General features: G+C 30.4%; 5 protein-coding genes and 2 pseudogenes across 7 annotated transcripts, besides 2 other annotated features; 6 read left to right on the forward strand and 1 right to left on the reverse strand.

The window, feature by feature from the left end:
* Positions 1–416: 416 nt before the first annotated feature.
* TVAGG3_0882240 (uncharacterized protein) lies at positions 417–2,105 on the forward strand (the record flags this gene model as incomplete). Its single annotated transcript, XM_001321818.1, has 1 exon — positions 417–1,787. One exon carries the CDS (start codon positions 417–419, stop codon positions 1,785–1,787), a length of 1,371 nt encoding a protein of 456 aa, XP_001321853.1.
* Positions 2,106–3,457: 1,352 nt separating this feature from the next.
* Positions 3,458–3,487: a mobile genetic element.
* Positions 3,488–4,662: 1,175 nt separating this feature from the next.
* TVAGG3_0882260 (uncharacterized protein) lies at positions 4,663–4,878 on the reverse strand (the record flags this gene model as incomplete). The annotated part of the gene is made up of 1 exon (XM_001321819.1): positions 4,663–4,878. The coding sequence occupies one exon, from the start codon at positions 4,876–4,878 to the stop codon at positions 4,663–4,665; it is 216 nt and encodes a 71-aa protein (XP_001321854.1).
* A 69-nt stretch (positions 4,879–4,947) lies between these two features.
* On the forward strand, positions 4,948–5,850 carry TVAGG3_0882270 (uncharacterized protein; the record flags this gene model as incomplete). Its single annotated transcript, XM_051250469.1, has 1 exon — positions 4,948–5,850. The coding sequence occupies one exon, from the start codon at positions 4,948–4,950 to the stop codon at positions 5,848–5,850; it is 903 nt and encodes a 300-aa protein (XP_051085944.1).
* A 162-nt stretch (positions 5,851–6,012) lies between these two features.
* Positions 6,013–12,735: part of a mobile genetic element that runs on past the window's edge.
* TVAGG3_0882290 (uncharacterized protein) lies at positions 6,613–7,439 on the forward strand (the record flags this gene model as incomplete). The annotated part of the gene is made up of 1 exon (XM_001321820.2): positions 6,613–7,439. A coding segment is annotated over one exon (827 nt), but the record flags the coding sequence as incomplete, so codon positions are not given.
* Positions 7,480–8,378, forward strand: TVAGG3_0882300 (annotated as a pseudogene). Its single transcript has one exon. A coding segment is annotated over exon 1 (899 nt).
* TVAGG3_0882310 (uncharacterized protein) lies at positions 8,411–9,082 on the forward strand (the record flags this gene model as incomplete). The annotated part of the gene is made up of 1 exon (XM_051250470.1): positions 8,411–9,082. One exon carries the CDS (start codon positions 8,411–8,413, stop codon positions 9,080–9,082), a length of 672 nt encoding a protein of 223 aa, XP_051085945.1.
* On the forward strand, positions 10,976–11,373 carry TVAGG3_0882320 (annotated as a pseudogene). The gene has a single exon. A coding segment is annotated over exon 1 (398 nt).

The raw sequence follows: 12,735 nt of genomic DNA on the forward strand, positions 1-12,735 counted from the left end.
AAATTAACTTTTTTTTTGTTCTAAAAAAATTTGACATCCGAACAATCAACAGTTGACTTAAAGTATAGATTTAAAACTAGTTAAGAATCAAAATGATTCAGGCAAAATTTAAGATGTGGTGGAAATATTTTTGTACGATTATTTTCCTTTCAATTTATATCCAAGCATCGAACCAAGTAAGCAATCTATTTGATATTAGGCCGAACCATAGAAAGGAAATAATATATTGCTTGAGTACTGGAGGTTGCGGTCATTGAAGTTAAAATTATATTCAATATTGAATTGTTCCTAATTGAATCATCTTTTGATGTGGAATAATAACTTGTGTTCAATACCATCATTTTCATATACTATTTATTGACCCTATTCTTCAAGATTTTGTGAATTTATGTAAAAAGTAACGTACAATTTTAGAAATGAAAGTTACATCTTCTTCCGCTGGCTCTTCAGCGAGTTTTTTATTATCTGGACGTGACGACTCTACCAGATCAGAGTTAGATCGTTTACGCCGAGAAGTAATGGAAAAGAAAGGACAAATTGACATTTTAGAACGAGAGGCATCAAAAGTGGATGAAATTCGCGATTTTCTTATTGGGTTAATAGAAGACTTTCAGAAGCTCGGCCAATATCAATTTTTCGATTCGAATGAAGATTTACAAAAATTACTTAAAAATCCTGTTAACGGCATTACATTACTTCGAAATGGCATCAATAATCTAATTACTAAACATCAAAATTTAAGTTCAAATTTCGAATTGCAAATGAAAAGAAACCTTTTTCCTTTAGAACAAGAGCTAGATCAAGCAAAAAAGATTAACGAAGATCAAAATAAAGGTTTTACTAGTGATTTGGAAGAAAGAACTCATAAACAAAATATAATTAAATATATTGAGGGCGAAAAAACAATATTCCACCGAACAATATTAATGAAAACAGCTGCTTACGATCGTCATCAAGAGAATGATAAAGGAACCATTATTTTAGTTCAAAATCAAATGCAACAAGTTCAAAATCAATTATCTGATGCTAAAAAAGAATTAGAGAATAAAGAAGCAGAATATAGATCATTAACATCTCGTGCACAAGATAGACAATCGTTTGAAGAAAAACAAAGACAAGATTATCAAGAATTATTAGCCCGCGTTGAGAAACTACGTAAAGATTACCAAGCAGAATCTCATAGTCATAACCAATGTCAAGCAGATCTTGACGCTGCTAAGAATGAATTACAACAATTAACTTTAATGGTTGGATCTTACCGCGACAACAGAAAAACTCAGCAGCTTCTTGGAGAAGAAGCAGAGAATAGGCGTATTCATTCTAACTTTGCTATCGAAAAAGTCGAAGCAGATAGAAAACAACAAAAAGAAGAAAAGAAAACTATTGAACTTGAAAAACAAGTTTCTGTTCTCCAACAAAACATTGCAAACTTGAACGAACAGATTGTAATTACTGAACAAAAGCTTCAGATGCAGATGATCAAGATTCCAGACTTTGCACAGTTACATCAAGCTCTTGATCGCTCACTTGCAATGTCTAAGAAGTTCAGAGACCAAGTCATGGAAACAAAGTACATGCTTGATGAAATTCGAGAGAAGAACAGAATTCTCGAACAGATGGAAATACACGACTCAAAAGTTAGAACGGCTCAGCTCAAAATACCACTTCCTATTGATGTGACACAGCCAAAGAAGTCTGATGATGACATTAAAAAGGCACAGGAGATGTCTCCAAAAGAATTAGATGAATCTGTGAAAATTATTCTTCAGAATTATGATAATTTGTAAATTTATATTTTTGTTTGTTTGTAAATATATATGTATATAATATCTGTCTCTATCTTTCATCATTCTTCGGCACTGTAAAATTAAGTTTAAACGGTTTTCTGATGTCTCTAAAGGATAATAGTTATTAGGCCACATAATATATTAAATATATTGTCTTGAATGGATCTAACAATATTTAAATCATACAGAGAATAATGGAAGTATTATTTGTTGTATACGATGCGCAATGCAATAGCACCGATTTGAAGAAACCTCAAATATTAGATAAGATTCTTCACGTATTGTTCTTTTTGGAACTTTGCATTCAAAACTTATTTTATCTTTATGAGAACAAATGGTATATCATTTATAACATTGTATCATCAACTCAACAATATAGTAAGTAATGGCTATAAGTAGGAATTACCTCGATAAGTCTCATGAATGAAATTATTTAAAAATATTTGATATGAAATTTAAATATTTCGTATTTTTTATTAAATAAACAATTTATTCTATGCAATGTAGTAACTATTAAAATGTGATTAATCTTTCTTGGATTTTCTTGATTGTGGAGTGTATTTACGAGTATATCCTAAAATGATGCGTATAATTGCGTTGATTACGTAAAAAGCAGTAATTAATACCATTGATGGTGTGCCAAAAGCCAATATAATAGAAATTTGGAAAGGAATTGAGAGCAAGGACAATTTTGTGAAAGAATAAAATGTTTTATAGTTAACGAATCCTCTAATAAAACCAACAATTAGGCATACTACGTATATTATAATTGATAGATAGAAAATAACTACTGAAGAAAACTCTGTCAGCCAAAATCCGAAATCATAAGAAGGTTGTGATACAGCTGCAACTACGAAAAAGATATTTTCGGATATAAATGGGAGTAAAAGAATTGTTGTTATCAATAAATTTCCTTTGTTAGCAGAATAACGTCGAACTTTTGCCCAAGCGATAACCCACATTAAAGTAGTGATTACAAAGAACACTGGCGTGATTATATAAAAAGCTGAATCAAAATTGAAGAAGGCTGCCTCAAAAAATCCCATTTTATAAAAATAAAAAAGTGACAAATTTAATCATTTTATTGTTATTTTTCCATTTTATTGTTTGAACTGTGACAATATATCTTTGATTCAGAATTGTGTCAATAAATCATCTATTTATTAGAACACACTCAACAATATACTTTAATTTTCTTGTGTTGAATATAATTTTTGATGAAATTGGATAAGCAAATGCATGTTAATATTTACTAGATTGATTGTTGAATTAATAGCCGTTTGCTCATAAATTAGCCCGAAGCATCCTTAGTAGTAGGATAGGAAGGGTTGTGTGAGAGAGGGTCAAAGTTGCTATTTGTCACTTTTCCACAAGAATATAATGGGGAAAAAGTTATCATATAGTTGATCTCATTCACTGAGGTGAGAGATGCATGTAGTGTAATGTTATAAACAGTGGGATTGCTGCTCTAAGTCCTAGGTTCGAGACACACTGGCTTCATTTTTCTCTTTTTTATTGACGTAAACTATTCAATTTTTGTGTTCTCCATTCAAATTTCAGAATTTTTTTTGCAGATTTCACGCTACATTCGAAGTTACCTTTTGTAACAACCACCACTGCCTACGAAAGACGAAAGTGTGTCACGATTTCACCCGGAAATCCGACGGTTGTTTAAGAGTATGCACTTTTGTCACCTACTCAGGGTTGTGTGACTTTTTTTGTAAACGTAAGAATTCATACAATATCGAGCGATTTTGTATCATTTTTTTAACATATGAAGTAAAAAATGTATGATTCTGACGGTTTTTATTCTTACGTTTTTGAATAAATCAAGATTTAAAAAATTTTCAAAATTGTAAGACATTTACACTCAACCCATACATAATGAAATAAAAAATAAACACATTAAAAATTAACATTAATTTTAAAATAATTTATTTTTTATCTTTTATAAAAGAAGCTATATATAGATGATGTCAGATATTCCGCGATTAATTAAACATTGTTTAAATCCTGAATGGAATCAATGGAGTCATAATCAAAGACCTCATAAACGAGTAAAAGAAATTAGAAATAATTATTTTCATGAATAAAAGATTCACTACCATAATGAAATAAAAAATAAAAAAATAAACTTTAAAAATTCAATGTCTCAGAATCAACATTGAACTTTAAGAAATTAATGATTATTTGAATTTATGATATCAATTATTTGATTTATTCTTTCTTCAATCTCTTCTATTCTTTTTGTTAAATCATCAATTTTCATTAATGAGGTGATTCTTGATTGAGGAATAGATTTCAAACTAACCACTCATTTTATTTTTGAAATTTTGAATCCATCAACTTTAAACATTTTATTCAATTTACACGTTGTCAATTCTTCAAATAATTTTTTATTGTTAGCATAATAGTCATTAAATTCTTCAACAGATGAAAAAATTTTTATTTCAGTAATTGGTTTAACAACGTTTATTTTTTGTTGAACATTTTCACTTTCATTTATTTCTTCCTTCTCTGTTTCATTTATTTTTAAAATCGGTTTCATTTATCATTAAATAAAAATTAGAATATAAGTGATGAAATATATTTTTTAATTAATATTAAATCAACTATGGTTGCAGGATTCTTTAAAAAATTATGGGATGGAATTAAGAAAGCTGCGGGTTGGGTTCATAAAAAGATTATTAAACCCATTGCAAACTTTTTGGCACCAGTAGCGAAAACGGCAGGAACTATCATAGGTGGAGTATTAGGTACTAAAGCAGGTAATCCGGCGATGGGAGCACAAGCAGGTAACGCAATTGGTGGAATAGCTGAAGGAATACTTAATAAAATAGGAGGTAGATAGTGGAAAAATAAATAAATATTATTTTTATCTTAGTATCGGTTGAAGTCTTTGATAAACTTTTTCTCCTTTATTTAATATTTCTCTTATTGGGGCAGCTTTTGGCGTTATTGATTCAGCAACGTCACTAATTGCTTCTTTATTCTTAAATATCCAATTTGCTCCTTTCTTCATTGTTTCCCAAACTTTATGCGCTCCTCTTTTTACTTTATCCCACAGTTTCTTAAATATACCCGCAGCCATAGTTGATTATTTCATTAAAATTAAAAATTCATTTTCATCTTTTAATTTTGATTTTTTATTTATTAATAAATGACGACTAACTATTTGGTGCCAAACACTAAACCGATTAATGGAAATGTGTTTCATTCATTCGAAAAGATAAATGAAATATTCGCAAAGAATGACGGTAGAAGATATTATAGAGAACTTGAAAGTTCATGCTATGACTCTGATGCTCCATATTTTGATGATAAACAAACTCATTTAAGAATTACAAATCCGGCTCATGATGTGAATCAATTAGGTGACACATATATTAAACGCAAAGTTAAAGCAACTCTAGTTTCAAATAAAGCTTTCACATGTGATGCCGCTTTTAAATGCATGCGTTTATTCGTTGGTTACAAATCATCAAATCAAAGCTTTAAACAATTAGAAGTAGAAACCGAAAGAGGTGATGCCGGTTATCTTCAGATGGATTGCGCCCGTGAATCTTTCGCATTTGCAACATATAAACCAAAATCAGAAAGGAAAGTTAAAAAGTTTGTTCATTCGTTATATAATAATGTTCAAAAATATGATAACTCAGTATGTGGTAAATATATTGACCCTTCAGAAGTTTTCAAGAAAGCAAATGAAGAAGTTGATGTCACTTTTGATATGATTATTCCGGTAAATGATTTGTTAGCATTTCAGGCGTTCGATGATTATCCTAAATCATTTGGTGAAATCATTCTTAAATATTATGTTTTCAGGGATACTTTAGTATTTTGTCAGGTTGACCCGTTAAGAGTTGCTGATTTACAAAATTACGTTTATGAAAAGATAACTGATGAAAATTATGAAAAGATTATGAATCATGTTTATAAATATGATCGCAAATTCCAACAAATCGGACTTCCTGCCAAATTAATTACAAGCTTAGCCGCTACATCTGCTGACGCAACAGTTGATAACGTTATTATTTCATGCACAAAGATGGAAGTTTTATAGGATAAATGCATTACACCAGGATACGGTTTAATTGAAGAATCAGTTAAAGCAATACCACGTTTATTCAGTAAGGAAGATCCATTCATGATTCCAGCTCAACATATTGACGTTCGTTCACTAAATGGAGGTTGCATCACTCCTGAAGGTATTAGTTCAGATTTCTCATACGCTCTTCATAATGTTACAGATGTTGTGTTAGCATTTCCGAAGAATGCAATGCAAAGAACAGTTTTAGAAAATCCAATGCTTCGAGGTCTTCAGGTCACTATAGATTCCAGAAACTTCCCCGATCAAGCGATGACCACAGTGGGTGACATATTCTTTACACGTATGCTTCAAGCTTCTGATTTAGATGGAGTGAATGAATGCACAGAAGAATATGAGGACTCATTAACTAGACCACTGAATGATGATAATGGCACGCCATTAGCTAGAACATGGGAAGACCAAACTTCATTCTTATGCACTATTCCAGTTCAACGTGATGGAGCGGGTATATTCTTTGATGGATTAGAAACTTTCAACTCACAAGTTACAGTACAAGTGAAAGCTTATCCAATCATTCAGGGTGTAAATGACACTTACTGTTCAAAGGTGACAAATCCTCCTCAGGTTTGGTTTACTAGGACTACATATTGGACATGGACACCGGATGAAGGTTTGAAATATCATCCAACAGGTACACCACCACAGTATAGAAGTTCATATGATGAAATATTGATGAATAGAAATGTTTAAAATTATAAATTTATTTTTGATTAAATGGATTTAAATTCATCCACCCCTTATGAAGAATTAGCAGGAGTATATAATACATACGTAGATGATATGATTAATGAAGCATTGAGTGATAATAGAAATGCTCTATCTAAGGAAAAATTAATGAAAATTCCATATTCTGAATGTTACTTAAATTCAATCACTGCAGCAATTGGTAAACAAAATAAAGGTAAAACATTAACGATATTAAAACAAATTATCATTATTGCTAACACTTCCCCCTATTCACATGTGTTAATTTATATCAACCGTTCAGGTTCACCTTCAGATGATACATTTGAATCTTTAAAGCATTTAATCAAAATTCCAATTATTTATTTATCACAAGAAGAAGCAGAAGATTATTTAAAAAACTTTTTAATGTATAAAGAATTATATAATACAATCAAGAAGCAAGGATTAGAGGATAAAATTATTGATAAACAACGGGATGAATTATTTGAAACACTTTCTATTTCAAATTTTGATAGAGAATTTTTGCATTCACTCATTTTTCTAGATGATGCAGTGAAATCAAAACTAATAACAAATGAGAAATCATATTTTAATCAGTTATTAACTCAATGTCGACACATTCAGTGTTCATTCTTCATGGCTGTTCAATACTTCAAAGCATTAAGCACAAACATTAAATCAAATCTATCAACCCTTTTCATTTTCAGTGGGTTTAGTCGTCAACAGTTGAACGTTATGCTTTATCAAGTGAATTTACCAATGAGCATTAATGAACTTTACACACAATATCAGCAATTAGGTGAACATGGAAAAATAATAGTTGATTTAAATAAAGGAGTGTTAAATTTGATTAACTTTTTATAATTAATTTTTATTTTTTATTTATAATTAAACATGACAGAAATAGCAAATCTTCTACAGGTTCCATTAAAACAAGGACAAACAAAAAGGGTGCATATAATAGAACTATGAAAGTTCCTGATGGAATGAAAGAATTAGTTCATATTGTTGCTGGTCTTCAAAAAGATGTTAAACAAATGAGAAACGTTTTAACATTACCAGAAGCTCAAGCATATGCCAAACGTCAAGGTCCAAATTGGGAAGCACACGAAGCAGACATTACGGGTCCAAATGGAAAACCTGATGGTATAAATGAAGTTTTCGTTACTGATGGTCAAGGTAATATTAAAGTCATAAATGGTTATAAATTAACTATAACTGATTATCCTAAACGTAAAGCATATAATGAACGTTATCCTATGCAATTTGATGAAAATGGAAAAGCTGTTAAACAATACATTGGAGAAGGTGAAAATGGTCCAATTAATTCATACCGTCATAATCCATATTCTTATTTCAATGAAGAATTAAATGCTATTGAAGAGGGACCGGATGGATTACCACGATATTCTAACCAGTTTGATGGTCAATATGCAAATATTAGACCTGAAATTTCAGCTAAGAAATTCTTTAAAGTTGCTTTATTCGATCCAGTTTTCGCAAATGTTAAAGATGAACTTAAACAGCAATTCCAACCAATTATAGTAGCAAGAATTGCATCAGGTGCTTTATCTCAAGCATTCAAAGATTTAATTAAGAAACCATTATATCAGCAACGAGGTTTAACTTATGATTTAGTTAAGGAATCAGATAAAAGAAAATTTGAGAAATCAGATGATTATAAGAATGCAATTAATGAATATATTCGGTCTATTAATTTCGATGAAACAGCTAAAAATCAACTTCATGAACAAATACAGGGAATAATAGATTCAAAAGTTCCAGCAAAATAAAAGTTTAAATATATTTTTTTATTCGAATATAAATGAGAAGACGTTTCACTAGTCAAAAGAACACTAACGCAAAAGCAGAGATTACGGTTGGTTATAACGTAAATGATGATAAATCACGAATTATTCAAAATGTTAAAGTTAATGTTAGCCCTGAATTAACAAGGTCAGCAACTCAACCAAATTTATTAACTCGTGACTTACCGAAGAATGAGGAGAATGAAGAAAACCATGAGAATGGAGACCCAATCATTTTATCTGAACCCGGTAAAGAACCTGTTGAAATTCCCACTTATCCAACATACCCCCCACCTCTTTCATCAAACATCGAGAACCCATATAAAATAGACATTAATTCTGAATTAATGAAAATTTACCGTGATATAATAATTAATAATTATGATTCAATAATAAATTTAATTGACCAATCCGGTTTAATTATTTTACCTTATGAATCATTAATTCACATTATCGCCATTCTTTGTGATGTTCAAGATTCAGACGTTAAGATTCAATTTTTCATAGATGATGAGGTTTCATGCTGCGGAACAGTTGCAAAAATAAATCCTATAAAGGATATTAGCACAATTAAGATATCAAAGAACGGAACAACAACTGAACTTCATTTAACATATAATGATATTTATAATAAAATAGTTGATGAATATAAAATATCACTTGAAAAATTCTTTGTTAAGGCTATTTAATATTCAAGCATTAACATTATCGAATAATAATCCTTTGAATCATAATCAATAATAATTGACCTTTCACCAGTTTCTATCGTTTGTTTTATTTCTTTTTGTTCCCCACTATCCGGATCGGTCATTGTAATTGTTTTTGTTATAGTATCAGCTTTATCTTTAACTTCAATCTTTTTTCCATCGGGATATTTAAACCAAAATTCCAAAAATTCGATATTGTCAATCTGTTCATATTTTAATCTATCAATTACATTTTTAATACCATCTGAAAATCTTATGAAATGGTCATTATATGGGTTTGATTGAACTAAATTTGAATGAAGTGAAATATAACCTGTTGATGAATATGACACTGACTCATATTTTCTGAAAACACTAAAATTTATAACATGAATGAATTTCTTATTCGTTGAATTTATGAATTCTTGAGGTAATCTTATTCTAGTTTTATTTATCACTGGAAAATAACGCTTTACCATATTTTTAATCGTAATAAAAAATGTCAATTATCAATATTATTTCGAATAATAACTGTGAATTAAATTTAACAGTTAGCGGAATTTATAATGTTACTCTCGTTTCTGTGAGTGGTAAATTTAATCCCATTCTTTTAGACCCTTCAGATTATATATCATTTATTAAAGATGACCTTGAAAAAACGTATGATATGTATATAAATAATGTGATAGCGAAATGGGATATTAACATGATTTTAAGTTATTTAAATGAATCATTTATCGTATGGTATGAAGAAAATTTTAAATCAAAACCTGATAAACTTTTTGAACTTGATGAAATAAATAACCTTATTAAATTCCGCTGAAAATTAAATTTTGTACTCCTCATCTTCGTTCATTGTTGGGGATATTAAATTTTGAAAAAGATGTTGGGGATGTTTTGTATTCTGACACTGGTTCCAATTTCATTTTAATCAAATGTGATAAAGTTAATACCCCAATGAGATTTTCACATCAAACATTAGACCCTAACTCTTACCCATCAATACAAAACATTTTATCCATCAACTTAAACATATTTTCTTTATCATATCCGTTTCAATTATCCGGGAATTCATTTATTCTTCATTCAAAAGATTTATCAAATATTAAATTTAGAATAACTGACCTATTTGATTGTGATTTAGAATTTATGAATGAAATATTATGGCAATTTCAAATAGAGAAATAGCTGATGAGATAACGGATTAAATATTTATTTTTAAATCATAATAAATGATTAAACAACAGCAACCACAAAACTTAAGGCACAAAACACCCAGGTCCTTCAGACCATTACATACGCCATATATGCATATAATTCAAAGACGGCAGAACAAACGCAAAGGTTGAAATATGGAGATTTGGAGATAGTATTGAAAAATGAACATTTCGAATTCGTTTGCAAAGGTGGTGCAGTGATATCAAATATAAAAGAAATTTTATTTATGAATTCAAAAATTAAAGGAATAACGGATGATATAACATCAATTCCACCAGAAGAACAGAGATATTACGCATTAAATGCATTTCCTAAAGTTTTGAAGATTGGAAGATTTAATTTAAATGAGGAATTCATAGAAGGTTTCCTAAACGACATAATGAAGAAGGTGGATAAGGAATACGTGGATAGTGAGTTAAATAAGAAGGCAAATTTGGTTTATGTTGATGAAAAAGATAATGAAATTAAAGAAAAGGTTGAATGGTATCATGAATGGACATTTGAGACTTTTAAAGTTAAAGCTGATACAGAATGGGTTTCAGGATGTTTAGATCTTAAAGCAGATAAAACTTATGTTGATGAAAATTATGCAAAGAAGTCGGAAGTAATGATGTGATTACAAGCATGAAAAATGAAATACTTCAAACATTATATCCTGTTGGTTCTATTTATACGTCAATGAACTCAACAAATCCAGCAACAGTTTTAGGTTTTGGTATGTGGAAGCAGATTGTAGATAAATTCTTATACTGTGCTAGATATTCAAAGCAAACAGGAGGTTCGAAGAAAATTAAAGAAGCAAACCTTCCACCGCACACTCATACAGGAACTACAAACACAACAGGAAATCATTCACATTCAATAAAAAAAGAGGTTATACAAATCTTGCAGCGGGTTCGGATAGATGGGGAATGAATAGATATGATATCACAACTGACCCAGTAGATTCAAGCACAGGTATTTTCTGTGGAACCGCAGGTAATCATTCACACACTTTCACAACAAATCCAACAGGCTCGGGTAAAGATTACATGCCACCATTTGTGACTGTATTCGCATGGTACCGCGTTCATTGAATGTGCTTGAGACTTGACCCAAAGGGTTTAGGCTTACCGAATGAAACAAATATATTTTATGTCTGTAATTAATTAGGTAATGAGTGTAAATGACCCAAAAATAATGTTTACGTTAAGTGACTCAAAGAGTCCGGAGACAAAGTCTCATGTTTACGTTAATGTTTACGTTAATGGTTTCGGGTTATTCAATAATTAATTATTTTTGAATAACTGAAGGTGCTACCATGTTACCATGTGCTACCAGGTTAATTAACTTCTCTGAAAAAATGAGACAACATGACATTTTGACAACAACACAGCAGGATTAAGGAGGAAGGCAGTTATGAATTATTTTTGAAGAACTGAAGGTGTCACTACGTCACCATGTGCTACCAGGTTAATTAACTTCTCTGAAAAAATGAGACAACATGACATTTTGACAACACAGCAGGATTAAGGAGGAAGGCAGTTATGAATTATTTTTGAAGAACTGAAGGTGCTACCATGTTACCATGTGCTACCAGGTTAATTAACTTCTCTGAAAAAATGAGACAACATGACATTTTGACAACAACACAGCAGGATTAATGAGGAAGGCATTTATGAATTATTTTTGAAGAACTGAAGGTGTCACTACGTCACCATGTGCTACCAGGTTAATTAACTTCTCTGAAAAAATGAGACAACATGACATTTTGACAACACAGCAGGATTAATGCAAAAATAAATTCAAATCATACTTTATAAAGCTTCATTCACAGGTATTTCATCGTCAGTAAATGAATCCTCATTATCGTTTGGTTCAACCTGTTTATATAATCCTTTCATTTCTTCTTTCAAAACATAACACCATGTTTGTTTATCGTCTATTCTTCTATGTTTCCTATCACATTTATCCTTAATGCTCATTTGAAAATTCTTGTCTTTCATGTCTGATGGTTTGCAGAATAGAGCATTTTTACACGTCATACCTGCACATAATTCATCATAATGTGTATTTATCCATACATCTAAAGGATTTGTTGATAATTCAATTAAATCTTGTTTGGCTTCAGTCATCGGTATGATTCGTACATTAAATGATGAAAGGTCATATTGCATAAAATATGTTAAAAGGTTATCATAAAATTCCTTTGTGCATGAATTCATCAAATTCTTGAAGTAATCAAATTGACCCTTGAATTTACCATTAACTCTTAAAACTACGTATCTTCTGTCTCCAACTTCAATTTTGACAGGGTAAACGTTTTGTCATGATTTCATCGTAATGAGTGTAAATGACCCAAAATATATTTTAGGGTAGAAGGGTAGATCTAACTTCATTTCTAACCTCTTGCGATTTTCATACGGAATCTCTTCTCTCGGTTTTCCGAGGGAAGTAAT

Source organism: Trichomonas vaginalis, chromosome VI, assembly GCF_026262505.1.
Source record: "Trichomonas vaginalis G3 chromosome VI, whole genome shotgun sequence".
In the NCBI taxonomy this organism is placed as follows: domain Eukaryota; phylum Parabasalia; order Trichomonadida; family Trichomonadidae; genus Trichomonas; species Trichomonas vaginalis.